Source organism: Hypoxylon fragiforme (genome assembly GCF_022984875.1).
Source record: "Hypoxylon fragiforme strain CBS 206.31 chromosome Unknown GGS25scaffold_8, whole genome shotgun sequence".
Classification (NCBI taxonomy): Eukaryota; Fungi; Ascomycota; class Sordariomycetes; order Xylariales; family Hypoxylaceae; genus Hypoxylon; species Hypoxylon fragiforme.
Window position 1 is genome coordinate 52926 of NW_026054763.1, and position 18801 is coordinate 71726.

The following is an 18801-nucleotide window of genomic DNA, read 5'->3' on the forward strand; positions in this document are numbered from 1 at the left end:
CTATCACATTAGGTAACTATATGTACCTGCAAACTGCATCGTTCGTGGTAGTATCATACCCACTAAACACCAGCCACCCGATTCTTTTCCGTCTATATTTGCTACTATATTTACCATACAAGTTATGTAATAGTTAGTTATATGCGAGTATTGCCAAGTAGGGGACTTTTAACCTACATATGTAGGAGGTCAGTATTATCACAGCCGCTACACGGGAAGATTCAAGCGCGGAATATTTCCTTGCCTACCCCTACCAACTAACTAACCACCTATAAGCCGAATCACACAAAACCGGTCGTTAACCTGAAGAAATGTAGCATTAGGTAACTATCACAATAGTCTTACATGTAAGGTCATAGATATAGAATCCGGAAAATAAGTAACATTAATAATTCAATAAATCTATCCAGCCAATGTTGGATCATACTGCTTAATCCGTTCTTCCACATAGCTAACCATGCAAATGCCCAGTCTAGATCCTGTACTGTGCTAATACCTGGAGTGAAAGTATCCGTTTTGTGACATGTGTAAGTATGTATATTAAAAAGTGAATTCAGACTTGCGGTTCGCTTCAAATTCGTTTCGTTGTGTGTCGCTTTTCGTCATGTAATAGGGAGGCTCATACCTAGATGTGGATGGGATGCCTACTGGGCCCCATAGATGTCGTGCGATTTACTACCCAAAGCAATCTAGAGGCAGAAGAAACCCTGCTCAATTAGTCCTTCTTCCATGTAAACAGATTCGACAACGTCGCCGACAAGCGTCTCTTCTCCTTCTCCTTTCCATTCGACTGAACGGGGATATCCTTAGGGTTGATGTCCGGCCCAGTGCCCTGTAAATGCGCTACGGGATTGCTCTGCACAGTGCTGTCCATGCGAAGGGTGGTGCTACTGCAGCAAGTGCTCGACTGATTCGTCTCTGCTGCGCTGGTATTGTTATCAAAGCAGGGAATAAGCACGCTAGTCTCATTCCGAGTGCTCGGGATATCCAGCGCGGGATTACTGGTGAAGAAGTCGGCAGGTCGCAGGTGGAATTGGTGGATCTCGACGGGCCTATTCATCATTTATCACGGTCAGACTTGAGACTTGGAAGCTCGGAGGGTTAAAGGAGGGGCAAGAGGGGGAGGGAGAAGGGGGGGGGGTGGTTCGTGCTCACATCACAGGCCAATCTTCAACTCGGGGATTGTGCGTAAGACCGAAGACATTCCAGACAACAGGGCTGCTCTTCTTCCCCTTTGCCTCCTCGTTATCACCGTTATCCCCGTTACTGGTTACCGCAGCCTCATCCACAAACCAATCTCCCCTCTCAACCATATCCTTAACACCACCCTCCTCACGATGCGACTGATTCGTAAACTCGCCCGCAGCCCATAGCTCTCCGTCCCTATACCCCGTAAACCAGAAGTGGTGCTTACCGAACGGCGCTCTAGCCGCCTGCACGCTGCGCTCGTCCGCGAGCATAAGCTGCGTGGCGCCAGAAATAAGCTTGTACCCGACATTCTTACCACTGACGCTATTTTTCTTGCTCGCATTCTCCATGCGCACCACCCGATTCAATTGAGGCTCTGCATCTGCGAACCCCGCGCGCTCGACACGGCTGCGGCGAATCTCGTACCCATTACCGTACGGGTTAGTTTCGGGGTTCATGGGCACAGCGTGGGTTTCTTCGATGACGATGGCAGTATCGTCAGCGCCATACGAGTCAATAGCGGGATCAATGCGCGCCGCAAAGATGTGCTGATGGTTTTGCGCCAATACCCCGGGCGAAACGATGTTACCAAACGCAGAGGATTTACCCTCATCAATTGGGACAACACTGACGATACCAGTAGCCCGCGTCTCGACAGTGATGCCACCTGCTGTGTCTAATTTGTATGCAAATACGTATTCGTAGTTTGCCAGAGTGGCGACGAATTGTACAACTAGCTCACGTAGACGCGTAACGACAGCACGACCAGTTCGGAAGTTGGTGTGCTTCCATCCGATCCCATTGTCTTGTTCATGTAGACAGATCACGTTCTGTGCCAAGTCCGGGTTGCCCTCGGAGTTGGCCATGACAGAGTCAAAGTAATGTATAGCCCCCAAGCAGTCACATCCTAATTTGAGGTTATTAGCCGCTCGCCCGATCCCACCGTCACCGAAGTCGAAAGCCTGCTTGCGATGGAATGGTGGACGGGGGTCACCGTATGGTACCGTCATCTCAGAAAACGATAACCGGAAGACTATAGGACGATTATCGTAGCATACATCGTGCAGCACTGCACCTTCGCGGGAAGTGAATCCAATACGGAACCGCCACTTTTGCCATTCGACCAAATTATCGGAGTGGACTTTGAAGGAAGCACCTTCGGGCTGGGTGATATTAATAGGTTTAAGGTCGGTGCGGAAAGGTCGGTCTAATAATTCCGGGACATATTCTGCCGCACTGCTGTTCGCGAAAAGCTTTCTAGGTTTTTCTTCTGGAGGGGGCTGATGAAAGCCATCGTTATGTCCGCCTGTAGCAAGGCGGTCCACTCTGACTAGCTTCTTGGTGGCAACGTCCATGACGGGAATTATGGGAAGTGGGTAAGAGTAGTGATTAGAGTCGAGGTTGTTTTTAGACGCGTCGCGGGCATAGACCAGCCCTTGCATGTAGCGAGGAATATCTTCGTCCACATCCGGGCCACCGTATGGCCACGGATCTATGGTGACGGTCAAGTGTTCTGGCAAGTGAAACTCTTCCAGGGCCGTTTTGAACATCTCCGAGGAGACACATGCATCATGGAACATGCCAAACTCCAATGCTGTGTAACTTGTCTGACATCGCGCTGGAAACTCTTTGGTGTCTTTAATGACACCAGCGTCGACATCAACAACCGTCTCGGTAAGCTGAGCCTTGCCATCCTTGACAGCGTCATATAGTAATCTGATCTGTCTCGGGGGAACAGCCTCGGGCAGTCTTCCTTCATGTTCTGCGGCAAGGAACTCAAGTAGATCGGCCTTCTTTGGTTCATCTATACCAGACGAACGAAACCACAAGACAGTACCATCTCCACCTTGTGCTTTGACGATAAGATCCCGAGCTTTGGCTAACTCGTCAGCTGTAAGAGGCCGTAAAGGGTGAGGTATAGTTGATATATTGTCAATAGCCATTGTATTATAATCCTATCTCTCTCTCTCTCTGTGTGTGTGTGTGTTTATGTGTGTGAGTATGAATGGGTGTATAGATGTGCAGATGAGTGTAGATGAGAATAGATGAGTGTGGGTGAGTAGAGATAAGTGTGGACGAGCGTGGAAGTGCGTGTATTCTATATTATCTTGAGAAATCTACTAAGAAGCCAAGAAGTGTTCACGATTTCTCAGCTATGACTTAAAGCCGTGATAATGATTAATGCCCCTAACTTTATGACCAACTTAATAAGATATAGATAACTGACTTAGCACATTAGCCCGAAACTCTAGCCAATTTATATACCTTACCCTGAAGATCCAGGAGACCTCGGATACGAACAGATATAGAAATGATTGGATGAAGTGTCGAAGGTCTTACTGCTAGTACAAGGAGTCAAATGCATGTATGCGATCTTAGACGGGTTCGGTACCAAGGTGAATACCAATGTCTTAGATCAGAAGACCGCCACCCGGTCCGGGAACGGTGCAGAGCTGCGGGCAAGGGTGGGGTATCTGAAGATGTGTTGGGGGATCTTAGGGGGCAGATATGGCATCTTCATTCGGCCTCATTACACACATACAGGCAATCCATGTTCAGCATGTCATCCCTTGTAATCCATGTCATCCATAATGATCCATTGTTGATATGCAGCACTTCGTACATACTTGATAGCTTCGGGTGGGGTCGAGAAGTACTATGTAGACTATGTAGTAGCATTTTCTTGTCTAGTTTGCCCTATTTCTTTCCTTTTTTTTTCGGCGTCATGCCTAAAGAACCGCCCATTGATAGTGCCTAGTAGTATTAGTAGGCCCTGTGCTTATCATTGTGGCAGCTATAAGCGTAATAGTAGCTCTTTTGGGCAGGTCCTTGCGAGCCCTTTATTTGTTCCTCTCGACTGCCGGCATCCGCCCTTGGGTTCGGTTGACCGCGTTTCTAAGGTGTGTCTGGGGAAAATCTACCTAATTATGTATTCGCCAAGCGTCCTAGCCTTTTAAAATAGGATATCCAAGAGACGGCGAGTAGCACATGGCGAGAATCTGCATTGGAGATCAAACATGGGACGCAACCTACTGAATTAGGAATTCATACGCTCGCATCAATTTTCCCCTTGTCTTTCTTGCGTGGGCAACCCAAAGCACATCCACCTCCATCATGAGAATATCAGGGCAGTAAGGGAGTGTTGTAACTTAGGTTCAACAGCCGACTCCGTCCGATTCAGGTTTCCGCGCTGGGAAATCCCGGGTCAACTTTACCAATGATCGACCCCTAATGCATTCTCAACCCAGCTTATCACCATGTATTCAGCCGCATGTGTATGTATGTGCAACCATCATGACATCTCGGGGCACACAAGGGGTGGGGTGTATATGCATACGTGTATTGCAGACTGCATGTGTGCAATACTCGTTGTATGATATGTCCATGTATATCACGCATCTACATATGTAGCTCCCTCGCTTGCTCCCACAGGATCCGGGTTCCAGGATTGGATATAATGTGTGTCGTGTGCTCTGCTGTGCGAGCGTCGAAGCTGAATGGAGGCATGTTTCCCATTCTGGTTCAACTTACCACATCCATTCATGCCATGATACCGTCGACCATGAGGGAATTTATGTTCTAACAAGTTCGCACCAGACCACCTCGTTCATATGAGAACATCTTTGTCTCATTAGCTACCTAGTACTTATGCCAGCCAAATCCCCCAAGCTCTATGCTAAGATCACCGCCTCTCTCCGTTGGTTCCGTTGGCATAAAAGGGGTATGTATGGTACGACGATGAACAATTTGGGGTCGAAGGAAGAGAAAAAATAGCTCAGCCAAATACCATCATGAATGGAACTGGATACTAGTGGTTCATATCTGATGGCAACACCATCAAGCAATTGATCTCTGAAGGTCTAGTCCAGCCGATCACTCCTCCTCCTTATCGGTGTATTTGCGAAGCTCTGAGAGGCCGTACTTGCCGCTGATGGTAAACTCGTTATTCGCTTCGTTCCACTTGAGAATAATGTACGGGTCCATGACGCAGAGAGTACCGTAGCGAGAAGGCGTGCTGATTTCACCGAAGCAACGCTCGAATTGGTCAATTGGGATCTTCTTTTGCTTCCATTTCTTGCCATTGGCGGCGGTTGGCTCAACCCGGAACAATCGGACAAATACAGTGACATTAGGGACACGCTGGGTGCAGGACCATTTGGAAGTGCCGGTACGACATGCTGGCATGAAAGTCATCTGCCCCTTGATAAGGCGGTACACGCTTGCGCGAATCTTAATGGCTTTGTCTCGAATAACAGTGGAGTGAAGTGAACTATCGATGGATGTGGAAGTGGCCTTAAGAGCAGCAGTCGCCGTCGCCGTGGTGGTCTTCTGCTTCTTCTGAGGCCCAGATTGGTCATTTTCCGCAGATCCTATATTGTCTTAGTTGGCACTGAGATGTACACTTATGCATAGCTATCACAAAAGACAAAGAATGTTCGGACTTACGTTTAGGTGCCATTTTCACAAGAATGGAAATCAAAGAGTAGATAGGTAAACTGAAGGGTAGAAATTGTTCATGGGATTATTGTCGAGAATGTGATGTGCGACGATTCCAGTTAGAATCAGGTATAATCAGTACTAATGTAGACGTGTTGAAAGTGCAAGTTATAACACGCGCTGTTGAGTGATTGGGGTACCTACTAGTCACTCGACGAACAAGACGACAGGAAGGTTAGAGATGAAAATTGTGGAGTATCCTGCCTTGTCCTACCTTACTTGCCTATTATACACACGGTACATTGGTAGATTTGTATTGATTTGCACCGTGTGAATGCGTAGTAGTTGTACCTAGGTACTAATATGGAATGAAATGCACCACGAATGCTTTCCAGTCTAGGATACTAGGTAGTAAGTGCAACAGTGACTATCAAGTACTACAGTACTCGTCAATTGCAGAAAAGAAAAGTTGATATTATTTTGCATAGCACGGCGAGATGCCTGGGTACCTACTCAAACACATAAATAAAGGGTATCTTACCACACAACCAGACACGTCTCCGATACCTACCTAGTAGATAGGTAGGAAGGTATATAATCTTATCCAAAAAGAAGACGCACAATCGAATCAACGGTGCTCAGTCTTCGTCTCAGCCCTAACAGCTTCCTGCTGCATAGATGGAGGGGTATCAGCACCAGACGTCGCCTTTCCATCAACCGCCTGGGCCTCATTTTCCGCTCGAATCGCCTTCACATGTCTCTTGCCTGACAGGTCAAGCACAATAGACTTGAAAGTATGCACCAGTGTCTTCCGACCTTCGAATATGGGGAAGAGCCCGACAGCACCGAGGGAGCAGAATATCCAAATAATGCCAACAGTAACCCAACCGGTAAAGAACGGTTTCGAGAAAACATAGCTGCTGCCATACATCGGGAATGGCCATAGTACCAAGAATGCGAGCGTAAGACCAACTGTAGACCACTTTGATATCTTGCTTGCTCTCATCAGCTTCGACTGTTCCTCGCTAAACTCATCTGCCGTTTCTACGTGTCCACCAACAGTATGTTCTAGATCCATGCCTGCGGTAGCGACAAGTTCATGGTCATCGCCTCTCCGGATATCCATCATCGACTTCCAGTCGTAGTTATCTATTCCGAAAATGAGAGTAAGTATGGGGATGATGATAAGAGGCGAAAGGAGTGCGACGACGTTCCCAGCAAGCATGGGGTTGTTCGATCCTGTGCACACAACACCCAAAGAACCACACTCCTTTTGAGCTGTAACAAGCCATGCAATTAAGGCAAAGGCAAGCCCAAAAATGGGCGAGAGAGCTGCCGCCCACTTGTTCTGTCCTTTCCATACGAGTGTCAATGTGGCAGGTATCACGGCTGAAGAAATGATACAACCCATCATAAGATAGAGATAGCCCATAGAGATTCCTGCGTAATATAGACCGACGGAGAATGTTGATATGAAAAGTGCATAGGCCACCACGATGGTGTGTGACATGTAGATGAGTCGTCTCCCACTGGCATCAGGCTTGAAGTAGGTACGGTAAAGATCGTAAGTGAAAATGGAGGAGACGGCGATCAATTCGGATGAGGTGGCGGAGGTAACAGCCATGAACACAATGAGAAGCGTAGCTACTGCGCCGCCTTTTCCGAGAAGAGCAACAGCAGCGTATGGCAGCACAAGACCAGCTGAAACATCAGCTTCGGACATACGGTTAGGATACGTCGGGAAAGCAGGAGTCCCCTCTAGCGCCAGAGCGGAGAGACCCATAGTTGTAGCAGTCAACCAAGGAATAGCAAACCAACTAAGGCCGCCAATGATATACCCAGGGAGAGCGTGGACAGGCGAAGCTGCAATGGCCTTGTTATAGTATCCGTTGTCAAGGAAGACAGTACCGAAATTACCAACAATGTTGATGACGAAAAAGATAGCTCCCTCTTTTGAACGCATGGTCAAATAACTGCCTTCTGCATTGCCTTCGACTGGGTGGTTGAAAGCAGCCTCGACTAGAAGGTCATAAACGGCAGATGGAGAACCAAGCTGATCGCCCGAGGCATAAGCTGTCAATGCAAAAATAATGATAATGACGAGTAGAATGAAGGTGTGGACCCAATCCGTCAAGATCGTAGCTTTCAAGCCGCCTACCATTGTATACACGATGACACCGACGGGCAAGAGGTATATAGCTGCGATGGTATGCATTCCAGTGAGAGCGCTCACTGTTGCCGAACCGCCGACAACCAACATAAGACTGACTAGGATGTTGGTTGCCAGGCCAAATACCATGAAGACAAGATGAGCAACTGTCCCATAACGAGCTTTGATTCTTTAAATGCTATGAGTATCATTTTCGTCAACTTCCGGTGTCAAGGAGAACTTACACTTCAAGATAAGTATGCGCATTGGGTGCGCGTCTTTTCAACTCGATAGCCAAAGTTGCGAAGAGGAGAATTTGAACTGTTGCGCCTGACGCGTACCAAAATGGACCAGATACACCATATCTATAGCAAACGCCCGTACTCTGTAGGAGAGTGGCCGCCCAAGTCCAGGAGGAGACGACAGCAGATCCAACCAATCCACTCTTTACTGTTCGACCAGCGGTGTTGAACATTTCTGATGTTTGAAGCTCCGAGTTGTATCGTTTAAGAATGAAGGTGACTAGAATCTAAAGAGTACGTACTATTAGCACATCTTATATATTGGAGGGGGATATTTGTGATAGCTGCAAAGGAATTCACCAACACGATCTGTCTCGTGAATTCCTAAGAGCCCAAAGCTGGACGCCTTGGTATATCATGATATCAAATAGCAAGATGTGACTTGTGAACTGCGACGTACCATTCCGAGAGCAAATCCAAAGCCCAGCCCAAGGACGATGCCATATCCAACACCTTGGCCCAGAGGCGCGGCGACCGTTACAGCTTCCATAGTAGCTTTGAGCAGTACTGAAGACCTGAAAATTGAAGCAAGCTCAATCCAGGGGTTGATTGAAAAGATTAGCGAGCGAGATCACTCGATGGGATCGGGGATCGGGAGTCGGTTTCATGATATATAACCTCGATTCAATGTTATCGTACAGACTTGTACTGGGCAAGCTTCACTCAAGACAGCTTATCTACATGGTACATGTACATAATATATTGCTTATCAGTCGGTAATTCATCCTCAAGCTTCCATCCATGCATGCCCCGGATTGGCTCTCTGGTAGTAGTACATATCTCAGCTTGTGTTACTCGACTAGCCCCCGCACGACAAGGTTTTACCTGGGACACTGAAGTTAACCTGGAATACATAGTACATACCAGTACATGTATGTGCTATCATCTATGTATACATGTACATAACATTCAATGTTGGCATTTGATGGTACACCATAGATTTGATTCCATTGCCATGTGGTGCTTGAGGGTTTGGGCGGTAGCTAGGTAATGTCTATGTACTTCTCAGGTTCCTAAGAGAGGGTTATTACTCCAGTTCAAGCTCTCTTTCATGTTCTCACTATACAGCCGTAATGCCCACACAGGTAGAACTTAAGATTCGGAAATTCTATAGGTTTAGGGTTACATGCTCACTAAAACTTGCCGTTTGTAACTTCCAAGTATTCTGCCTACTACATAGACATCCTCTTGACCCCAGATGTCCCCTGGTTCCAGAATCCAGATGTCCTGGATGCAAGAACCGTATATCACCGCGGACATATTCACAGGCAAAAATGAAATATGCCTCAAAGATGGCAGCTCTGATAAGAGCGGGCAAATGGAATTGCAATGTCAAGTCTAGGACAAAAAGAAACCAGGGTAGGAAGACAATAGAGTTAATGAAGTTGTAAATCCGTGACCCCCATGAACCTGTAAGCGGGAAGTTTATCAAAAGCAATTGGCCAATCATAGAAGGCAGAACAATGTCCGAGCTGATAAGGGAAATATGGAGATTAAGCATAGGTTCACCCAATAGTAATTTAGTATACATATTGTTAGGTACTTCTTTAAGCTTATTGCTCTGCCGTCCAGATAACTACTGGCAGATAGAGACTCTCATTTACCAATAGCATCTGGAAATTTACGTTAGATACATCTGTCAAAGCTCCACAGAATATCAGCCCTAGATATAGTAGCCGAAATTAAGTCGTATCTTGGCGTTGATATGTCGGAAAGCTCCGAAAATCACTTTTGATACTGGAGGAAGGGATGTCAATAGTTAATCGGTAGTGCAGACATCGGAGCTACTTCATCACGAATGGGGCCCGTGCGCAGCTTGCAGGTTAAGAACATATACCTATTTTTCACGCATTCTTCTAATTGGTCGCGTGGTGTAGTTGGTTATCACGTCAGTCTAACACACTGAAGGTCTCCAGTTCGAACCTGGACGCGATCATTCTTTTTGTCCATTTTCTCTGTGATTTCTCCGGTTACGAACTTCTTACTTCAATATACAAATGTAGCTTGTCGACAATCTTCTCATTTACAAGTTTGAATTCCGATACCTCTTTAGTTCCAGATAGCATTCAAACTAGGTAACCCACTAGGGGATTTGCTCGTTGAAGTTCGGATATGAAGTTCGCATATAGGCACAGAAGGGGCTGGTCGTAGCTGCTGATGGCGTCTACCAGCTTGAGGCTTTTTCCTCCATGCCCTGGTGCAGGAATGACGCTAGAGACCTCCAGAGATTGTGCTTTTAGGGTTCTGGCTTGCAAAACGAGGTGTGGAAATTCTTGAAGCGAGGTGAGGCCACAAAGGTGTTTGCCAAATGAAGACCCAGGGTGCCTGTATCACCAAGAATGCACATGGCAGGCATTTTGCGAAGAACCATACTTTGGAAAATTCCAATTTTATGAGCAATTAACTATATTATTCATTGGTGAGTCCCCGATTACGGCTTAGGGACCTCTCCGAAAGTGTATTGAGCCCAGCCCATACTGCCTTCGTGTAGTGTCCATGTTCTCTTGCCCGCATCACCACCAGCCGCACCAGCTGCTACATACACCGGCATCAAGTGGTCAAATCGCTGAAGAGGAGTTAGTCTAAATAGATTATGTTCATAAGTTTCTATAGGACTTACAGGGTGAGCTTGTCTGGCATCTGGCCGTTTGGCGACTTCTCTCATACGGGCTTGGCGCTCGCTTGGTGGAGATTCAACGGCTTCTTTCAGAGCCTCATCAAAAGACGCCGTGTAAGGCATAGGCCGAGGATCAAATCGAGAAGTAAGCATGTCCCTGAGATTGTGTACAGACATCCCCGCACCGATGATCACGATGTTCTCATCGCGTAGAGAAGCAACGGCTTCTCCAAGTTTGTAGTGCATGTCTACATCTTGATTGGCATACAGGCTTACCTGAACCAGGGGAACATTGAGAGGGTTGTCTTTGGGGTTGAACGCTTGAGGCTGTTAGCGAGTGGTCAATTAGGTATTGTAACATCAAGGTACTTACCAACGTTAAAGCCCGACCATACACCATGATCGAGACCTCTGGTTACCCCCTTTGCTTTGATGCCAGCTTCTGTCAAGAGATGAATTATCTTGAATGCCAGTTCAGGACTTCCCCTGTTCGGATACTGAGCTTTATAGAACTCGGGCGGAAACCCATAAAAGCTGTCCAACTACATCAGTCTCGAAACAAAAAAAAATACAAAAAAAAACTTAATGATGGCAACGCACTCGTAAATCAAGTCTGTGTGCTCCGCTGAGTTGACTTCAATCCTGTCGCGCTCAGCCTCCCAGTGGCCCGAGAAAACTACCACGGCTTTAGGTTTCACCTTTTCGGTGATCTCTCTGCCAATCCTCTGGAGAATTGGATAGGCGGGATGACCTGTATCGTACTGCACTGTTGGCTACACATATGCTTAGTTGGTCTTGTTGCTAGTTTTTAACGAGTTCCCCAGGCAAGGCCGGTAACAGGTACTTACTCCTCCATGACTGAAGAAATATACTGGGGGTCTAGTAGCTGACATTGCGTGAGAAGTGTATGTTGATGTTTGATTGGATATTTGATGCCGCAACAGCAACGAGAATGCAGGTCTCCAAGTTGAAAAGGGGGACAATATACGGGATAACGGTGTAGAGAATAGCACAGCCACGATTGCAATAATAAGTGATCCGAAAAGAACCGATCTTGTAACGAACCTAACAGAGTCCATAAGGGATTCAATAATATGTATATAACTCGGTAGGAGTAGATATGTAACCTACATAGTCCTATGTACTGGCGAGAAATAGGAGATCAATGAACTTGAAGTCGTTGGTAATGCCCTTGCTTAGTAATATGTCTGTTATTCGTCAGCAATTACCAAATATCAGTCAGCATCAACCAATAGTTAACCTTGGAACTTTCAAGAGTCAAGACATGTACCCCAGGTAGCAGATGCCCAAGTAACCAACATTGGCAAGCTAATTCACTTGCTGTAGCCAATTATAATGCGGTTACACTAATAAATACCCTAGGCAATTGCACAATACAATACATATATGTACCTTAGCAGTGGAGGTTACAACTACCGAAAGCCCTAGAAGCCCTGGAAACCTTCAATGTTTTAACATCAACCAGGATCTTTCAGCCTCAAGATTCCATTCCTGAACCGTTCGTTACGCGGATGCTTACATTGTTTCGTTTACCTGATTTGTTCATTTTGATCATTGCTTTGTCTTCACTTACCGTACTATCCGCTAGTATCAACCTCGACCCCACCATGGCGATGCGACGAGCCTCACCATTGCTGTTCCCAGCCGCTGCCAAACACACTGCTACTGTCATATTTATTCATGGATTAGGCGACAGCGGATACGGTTGGGCCTCAGCAGTTGAGAACTGGAGGCGACGACAGAGACTGGATGAAGTCAAGTTCGTCTTGCCTCATGCCCCGGGCATTCCCGTCACAGCTGTATGTTCATTGTATCCCTAGTACCTCCTAGTACCTCCTAGTACCTACTATACCTATGTAAGGTTAATGAACACGGCCGCGAGAACTGACACGATGGAAAATAGTCAGGCGGACAGTACATGCCCGGATGGTACGATATTGTAAGAAACCTCCTATCTAATTGCCCTCTCTACCATACATTTGCAAGCTGGTCCTAATCATTATTTCTAGTATGCGCTAAGTGGGGACATTCGAAAGAATCAAGATGAGAAGGGTGTCCTGCAAAGTAGAGACTACTTCTATGAACTTATCCAAGCCGAGATTAATGCCGGAATACCTGCTAGCCGTATCGTCCTCGGCGGCTTCTCTCAAGGTGGTGCCATGTCTCTGTTCGCAGGCCTCACAGCAAAGGTCAAGCTTGCCGGCATTGTCGCGCTTTCTGCCTACCTACCACTAGACAGCAAATTTAGCGAATTCGTCAAGGAGAACGATCACAACCGTCAGACACCGGTTTTGATGTGCCATGGAGACGAAGATCAAGTGGTGTCTTTCAACTTTGGCAAGACCACGTACGAGGGGCTTAAGAAAGAAGGCTTCGACGTCACATTTAAAGTCTACCCGTAAGTACAAACCTGATGAATCTTTGGCTTACCAAAATTGGTCATTAGCTAATACTTGACGTTCGCAGGGATATGGGCCATTCGGCTTGCATAGAGGAGCTGGATGAGGTTGAGGCTTTCCTAAGATCACGACTACCGCCTCAAGCCGACAAGAAGTCAGAGTTATAAGCCGCGTTAAGCGAAGTATAGTGTTACTTGAACACCTAGGTAGACTACCAATAAACATAAAATAGACACATAAAGATGGGCCATTACCATACTCAAAGGTTTGTAAGTGGACATCATTAACCGATTTACAACGTATGTGGTGGATGTTCATGCAGAAGAAACCAGATAGAGGAGTTTGAAGGCGCAAATCCGAACGATGGGACGAGCCATTTTTATTAAAATCGTATCCTTTCGGACAATATGATACATGCCAGGTGCCTACCTAATAATAGATATCCTCTACAAATTACGTCGAGTGTTTCTTGGAATGCAAGGAATATAACGAGTAGAAATAATCCACGTCTTGTAGCCATTTATCGATCGTAAGTGATGCATTGGACAGACACTCTATTAACTACATCCATAAAATGGATAACTAGTTACTTACTAGTAGACCTTATCTTATCGCGTAGTTGGAGATGGTGGGGATAGGCTTTTGGGGGGGGAATCACAAGATAGTTGCATAGGTACATATGTGCCTAGGCACTTAGGTTAATAGCTCTTAAACGTAAATGCTTATTTACTACTTGACAATTACATAGTTATGTATCTACTTATTATTTTCTATCCAATACCAAATCTATTTTCCATCAGTCCTTCAACAAGTTGAACATTGAACCTCTTAAATATTGCGTTCCGAGCTTACCTCCCTAGCTATTCGGCCGATTTATCCACATCTGGACTTCCCGTCACTTCTACATACCTACCTGTTTGTTGGATGATGCCTTTCGTTAGCCCTCGGACCTCCAACATATCTCTATCAGCCTACTAAACAGAATTACGTCTCTTGCCCTCTTAAAGGATTACTTCTAGGTAATCACTTTGGGTCTCGTCATACCTGTCAGGAGTGGCAATCCTACGTAGCCTTGGCTGCTACCGTATCCTCGGGTTTAAGATCTACGGCGGAAAATAAATAAATAAACAAGCCAACCCCGCCGTTTAGTGACATAGTATCACGCCCACATTTCGAGTAGAGATCAAGAGATCCCTGCTCGACTACGAGGCCACGATGCCAACAATAACACAGTCATCATCAGGTCGGCCAACCACTCCGGCACCTTCTCAGATTCCTCTTCCCGCTTCGCCAACTTACTCCTTCGCCTCTACAGCTAACCCGTTATCCTCATATAACCTCCCACTTCCTCCCCCACCACGACCTGCCCATGCCGTCCTCACCAAGTCCGATCTAGAGCTGTCGCAACAAGCATACTCGGACCTATTAGCCACCGCTAAATCCTATCGTATCGCCCTTGCCTCCATATCGACTGCCGCATCAGCATTCGGCTCTGCTATCGAGTCCTGTGCCCGGCTAAAAGAATCTCGTGCTGACGCACTCGGCCCTTCAGGTGGCGCTAGCCTCACTAATAGCTTCACGACTAAGAATTCGTGCACGGCTGACTTGTTATTGAGTGCCAGTGGCGTGCACCATTTGATTGCGAACCACCAGCAGATCTTGTCCGAAACCGTGTATAGATCGTTCGAAGTGCCTTTATTACACGAGCTAGACCAGTGGCGTCGCGCCATCGAGGACGAGGATGAAACTTACAAACGAGAGGTCACCACGCGCAGTCGTGAGATCCGGCGTTTAGAGAAGGAGGGTTTGAAGTTGCATCGTCAGAGCCGTAGACGCGATGTTGCTAAATTCCGCGAGCATCTCGTTACGCTGACTACCAAACTCGATGGCTTAACGGCCTTGCATGCAGATCATGCGCGTACCTTGTTACGCGACTCACAGGAGGCATCTGCTAAAATTCTAGACGCAAGCTGCTCGCTGGTTCGGGCCGAGGTCGACATATTTGAAGGGTTAGCACGGAAAGGATGGACAGGAGGTGGGTTGGACGAGTTGCTAGAAAAAGGCCACGACCTATTTGCAAGCGAGGACGATACACCCACTGCTGCAGCAACGGCGACTACTGGAATAGTGGCAGTGGGAGTAGGAGCGGGCAGCGTGGCGGATGGAGGGGCTAAGTTGTTTAGTATACTACCGCCCAAGAGCATCCTCGCCAATGACACGGCTTCGGATTCGGGACACACAGCACGTATGGGAAGTCACGGACGTGCCGACAGTCTACTTGTTGACCCAGAAGAAGATCGGTATCAGAGCTTAGCAGGAGCTGTAGACCAACAGGGCCGAGGGAGAGGGGGTGACTCGGAGAGCATATTCTCCGATACCCACATAAGCCGGGGTTTGCGACCGTTTAGTCCACAGCCTATACGGAGGCGAGCCACGGACGTGATCATGGATCCAGAGTTTTTGGTTTCAAGTGATGAGAACGACGAGAACAAGAATGGAACCGGCAACTCAACCCAATGCGGAAATGGGAGCGAAAGCGATGATAACGAAACGTACGATACAGCAACAGCGAAGGGCGCTTCAGATGCCCCAGCTCAGGGGCTAGGATTGGACATGAGTGTGCTGCGTATACAGACTGGCGAAGGTGAAGATGACAATAACGCTGAACCTGAGTCGCCTTGGAAAGACGAAGGCTCGCAGCGGGTAGGTGGTAGTACCAGTATTGACGAGGGTAATCAAGTTAGTAGGACGAGGGGTAGTAGCGTACATGTGCCACCGCTACCCGAACGAGAGCAAACACCAGAACAACCAGAGCCGGAGCCGGAGCCAGAGCCGGAACAGGAAGTAGGACGGGAAATAGAAGCAAAGCCAGATTCACTACCTGTCCCAGATCCGCTACCTGGATCAGATTCACTACCGGAACCGAAGCAACCAAGTGTTGAAGACGAGTATCAATGAGCATGGGATTTTTAGGGGTGGCTATAAAAATGGTAAGGATGAATAAGACCTATCCTTACCGTTCTACAAGATGGCAGAATTCAAGACAAGAACCATGGAAGAAGACAAGAAGTATACAGACAGACAAAGAAGTATCCGCTCAAAAACGAGCCTAGAATAAATGATTTGATGTTGGTGTTTGTTGGCAAAGGGTTTCACAGTGGGCAGACGGTATATACTATGGGCGTGGGGTTGTATTGATTAAATTCATTTATCGTTAACAGTTGACGAACGAATGAACATACCGGCGTGTTGAAGTTTGGAAATACAACATTGAAGCATCTGTATACATTTACATCTTTAAACCCTCATCATGTGGATTGTGTCTTCAAATTTGTACGGATCAATCATCACGGCAAGCATACCTAAGTACCACCATCAAAGTAAGCACATCATCGACCGTAAGTAGGTAGGTAATTAGTATCAAGAAAGAGTATCAGAGTATCTTTATTATAGTACGTGTATTAAGTAGTCAAGCACAAAGCAAGCCTCCTCTTTCCTCTTCCACATTTCCGGTCGGCTCGTCTGTCTCATCTACACCCCTCCCAACACCCGCAAGATCAGTATGACATGACACAGCGTTGCTACCGCGAGGGTATAACTTCGTACTTTCTTTTATCGTAGTCCGTCTTTCTGAGCGTCAAGTTCGAAATGTGCGGTGCGCGCGTGGAACCTTGGTATCCAGTCCAGTCGGTATAAAATCTGTCGCAATGAATTTCCTCCAACTCCGTGGTTTCCGCCATTACCAACAACCAAATTCGCCACGCCACGCCACGCCTCGCCCCGATCCATTCCTATTCCCTGCTTCTTCGCATCCCTAGAGCATTGTTTTCATAAAATCGCCATACCAATGAAGTGACCAAGGTATAGGTAGTTGGAGTAAGTAAAGTAAATCAGGAAGGGGCCTCTTATTCGTCCTTGTCGCCACTAACGAGCTCGCGACTAAAGAGGCCGAACCACAGGTCCAGGTAAAACATGAGCTGCCAGTACAGGCTGGCCCTGTTGAAGTCGAATTCTCCAAGCTCGTTCCGCGGCACTTCGTTGCCTATCATGGATCCGCCGAACCATCCTATGAGGGGGATCCAGGCTAGTATACGCTGCTGGAAGGTCGGCTGCGGAGCTAATGCTTGGTCGGCTGGAAGGAGCTTAACTCTTCGAGCCTCGGGAATTCGACGACAGTAGGTATCGTCTTGGTCTTGTTGTTGCTTGTTCTGTCGCTCTGCATTACGTGGCGCCTCTGAAAAGACTCCCGTAACAGTCGCGGTCGACGCCGTAGCACTATCCATCGTCTGAGTCGAGCCTTGTGATCCAGGGGGGGAATCCTGTTGTATCGCCGAGGGGTCAAATGATGAGAAGGGCTTCTGCAATCTCGCGTTCTTATCTGTACGAGGCTGGGAAGGGCCTGCTCTGGCTCTAACATAATTCGACCTAAACGGATCTACCATGCCAGAATCCCCCACAACATTGAGCATCGCAGCATCTTCCTTTGGAGGTAGGCCTAGATAGTGCTCGGCATATATGAGATGACCCAGAATTTTCTGCGGAGAAGCATATAGTGCGGCATCTGCTGCCTCTGCCGACTCAAACGTGACCTTGACCCAGTGTTCTCCGCTTGCAACTCTACTAACTTTGGCCCGTTCAAGAACGGTCAGGGGTTGTCGTCTCGTTAAGGCAGGATCTCGTAGGTCGGATTTGTAACGCCGGGCTTCGATGGGTGGCTCTCTAGAGTAGTCCTCGCAAATTCTGCCCGCAATATGCTCATAGTGGTTGATAGCCGCATACTGCTGCGATGGCGTGGAGTAACCTCTCAGGATGATTTCTGTAGGCTCTTTACGATACGTTGAAGTTTGGGCGGCGGAAGACGCATCATCTTGGGACTGTGCAGTGGTTTGGGTTGGGAAGCTAGACTTTCGCTGAGTAGAGGTGGTGGTGGCATTCGCGTTAGGGGCTTGTTGACGATTTGCTAAATAATTGGAGAATATCTTGTCGGCACTTTGCATCGTAGCATCTTCGCGTTTTGGTGGCGCACTGCCTGTCCTCGATCGAGATCTTCTAGTCGACTTTCCGAACGAGCCTGATTCGGTTATTTCTCTGGCGCGGGTGCGCGGGAGATTTCGTTGTCGTTCACCACTGCGATGAGCCATATGGGTTAGCAAAAGCTGATTCAGATAGTATAGTTCTACTTGAGATTCTACTAGGGGCGATGAATGGGTTATCACATACTCAGGCCAATACATAGCGTAAGGACGTTGTATTCCATCATCACCAGTGTAAAGTTCCTCGTCCGGGACGTTATGAAGGATCAATGGTCGCATTATCCTTCCTTCGTTGATTCCAGGGCGTTGGTGAATCGAACTCAAGGGAATACGCTAGGCAGCGTTCTGGATTCACAAAAGCGGATGGGTAGGCAAATGAGAATCGAGAATTTTATATAAGAGGGTACGACTGTAGCATTGCGCGAATGAGAGCGCGAGTACGGATGGTTGCGAGAAGAGATGGATTAAAATGATTGGGAATATTTTAATTGAGGAAGTACTTCGTACAAGAATCAACTGCAAAACCAAATGTTCAATGTTTTTACTTAAAAAAAATAAAAAATAAGGTACAAGGTAGTTAGTTATGTATGTAAGTAAGCAGCGGCTGCAACGCGGTTAGGCATGTGGCACTTAAAAGTTAAATACGCACTGTTTG

At 47.1% G+C, this 18801-nt stretch overlaps 8 protein-coding genes and 1 non-coding gene across 9 annotated transcripts; 3 read left to right on the forward strand and 6 right to left on the reverse strand.

Moving 5' to 3' along the window:
- Positions 1-298: 298 nt before the first annotated feature.
- On the reverse strand, positions 299-3305 carry GGS25DRAFT_395652 (copper amine oxidase). The gene is made up of 2 exons (XM_049258383.1): positions 1156-3305; positions 299-1052 (listed from the first exon to the last, which is right to left on the reverse strand). The coding sequence occupies exons 1-2, from the start codon at positions 3129-3131 to the stop codon at positions 716-718; spliced, it is 2313 nt and encodes a 770-aa protein (XP_049113509.1). The 5' UTR covers positions 3132-3305; the 3' UTR covers positions 299-715.
- Positions 3306-4916: 1611 nt separating this feature from the next.
- GGS25DRAFT_395554 (uncharacterized protein) lies at positions 4917-5950 on the reverse strand. Its single transcript, XM_049258382.1, has 2 exons — positions 5635-5950; positions 4917-5558 (listed from the first exon to the last, which is right to left on the reverse strand). The coding sequence occupies exons 1-2, from the start codon at positions 5645-5647 to the stop codon at positions 5062-5064; spliced, it is 510 nt and encodes a 169-aa protein (XP_049113510.1). The 5' UTR covers positions 5648-5950; the 3' UTR covers positions 4917-5061.
- Positions 5951-8665, reverse strand: GGS25DRAFT_395553 (Na+/solute symporter). The gene is made up of 3 exons (XM_049258381.1): positions 8477-8665; positions 8020-8303; positions 5951-7964 (listed from the first exon to the last, which is right to left on the reverse strand). The coding sequence occupies exons 1-3, from the start codon at positions 8564-8566 to the stop codon at positions 6254-6256; spliced, it is 2085 nt and encodes a 694-aa protein (XP_049113511.1). The 5' UTR covers positions 8567-8665; the 3' UTR covers positions 5951-6253.
- A 70-nt stretch (positions 8666-8735) lies between these two features.
- Positions 8736-9678, reverse strand: GGS25DRAFT_501785 (uncharacterized protein). Its single transcript, XM_049261952.1, has 2 exons — positions 9211-9678; positions 8736-9077 (listed from the first exon to the last, which is right to left on the reverse strand). The coding sequence occupies exons 1-2, from the start codon at positions 9605-9607 to the stop codon at positions 8986-8988; spliced, it is 489 nt and encodes a 162-aa protein (XP_049113512.1). The 5' UTR covers positions 9608-9678; the 3' UTR covers positions 8736-8985.
- A 260-nt stretch (positions 9679-9938) lies between these two features.
- On the forward strand, positions 9939-10012 carry GGS25DRAFT_t82. The gene has a single exon. It is a non-coding gene; the product is annotated as a tRNA-Val (tRNA).
- Positions 9944-11948, reverse strand: GGS25DRAFT_501788 (LigB-domain-containing protein). The gene is made up of 5 exons (XM_049261953.1): positions 11542-11948; positions 11294-11466; positions 11067-11227; positions 10697-11013; positions 9944-10642 (listed from the first exon to the last, which is right to left on the reverse strand). The coding sequence occupies exons 1-5, from the start codon at positions 11770-11772 to the stop codon at positions 10508-10510; spliced, it is 1017 nt and encodes a 338-aa protein (XP_049113513.1). The 5' UTR covers positions 11773-11948; the 3' UTR covers positions 9944-10507.
- An 18-nt stretch (positions 11949-11966) lies between these two features.
- Positions 11967-13569, forward strand: GGS25DRAFT_501789 (Phospholipase/carboxylesterase). Its single transcript, XM_049261954.1, has 4 exons — positions 11967-12513; positions 12618-12653; positions 12724-13112; positions 13181-13569. Exons 1-4 carry the CDS (start codon positions 12226-12228, stop codon positions 13278-13280), a joined length of 813 nt encoding a protein of 270 aa, XP_049113514.1. The 5' UTR covers positions 11967-12225; the 3' UTR covers positions 13281-13569.
- Positions 13570-13816: 247 nt separating this feature from the next.
- GGS25DRAFT_501793 (uncharacterized protein) lies at positions 13817-16520 on the forward strand. The gene has a single exon (XM_049261955.1). It carries the CDS (start codon positions 14329-14331, stop codon positions 16069-16071), a length of 1743 nt encoding a protein of 580 aa, XP_049113515.1. The 5' UTR covers positions 13817-14328; the 3' UTR covers positions 16072-16520.
- On the reverse strand, positions 16505-18767 carry GGS25DRAFT_501794 (uncharacterized protein). Its single transcript, XM_049261956.1, has 2 exons — positions 18334-18767; positions 16505-18240 (listed from the first exon to the last, which is right to left on the reverse strand). Exons 1-2 carry the CDS (start codon positions 18423-18425, stop codon positions 17019-17021), a joined length of 1314 nt encoding a protein of 437 aa, XP_049113516.1. The 5' UTR covers positions 18426-18767; the 3' UTR covers positions 16505-17018.
- Positions 18768-18801: the final 34 nt, after the last annotated feature.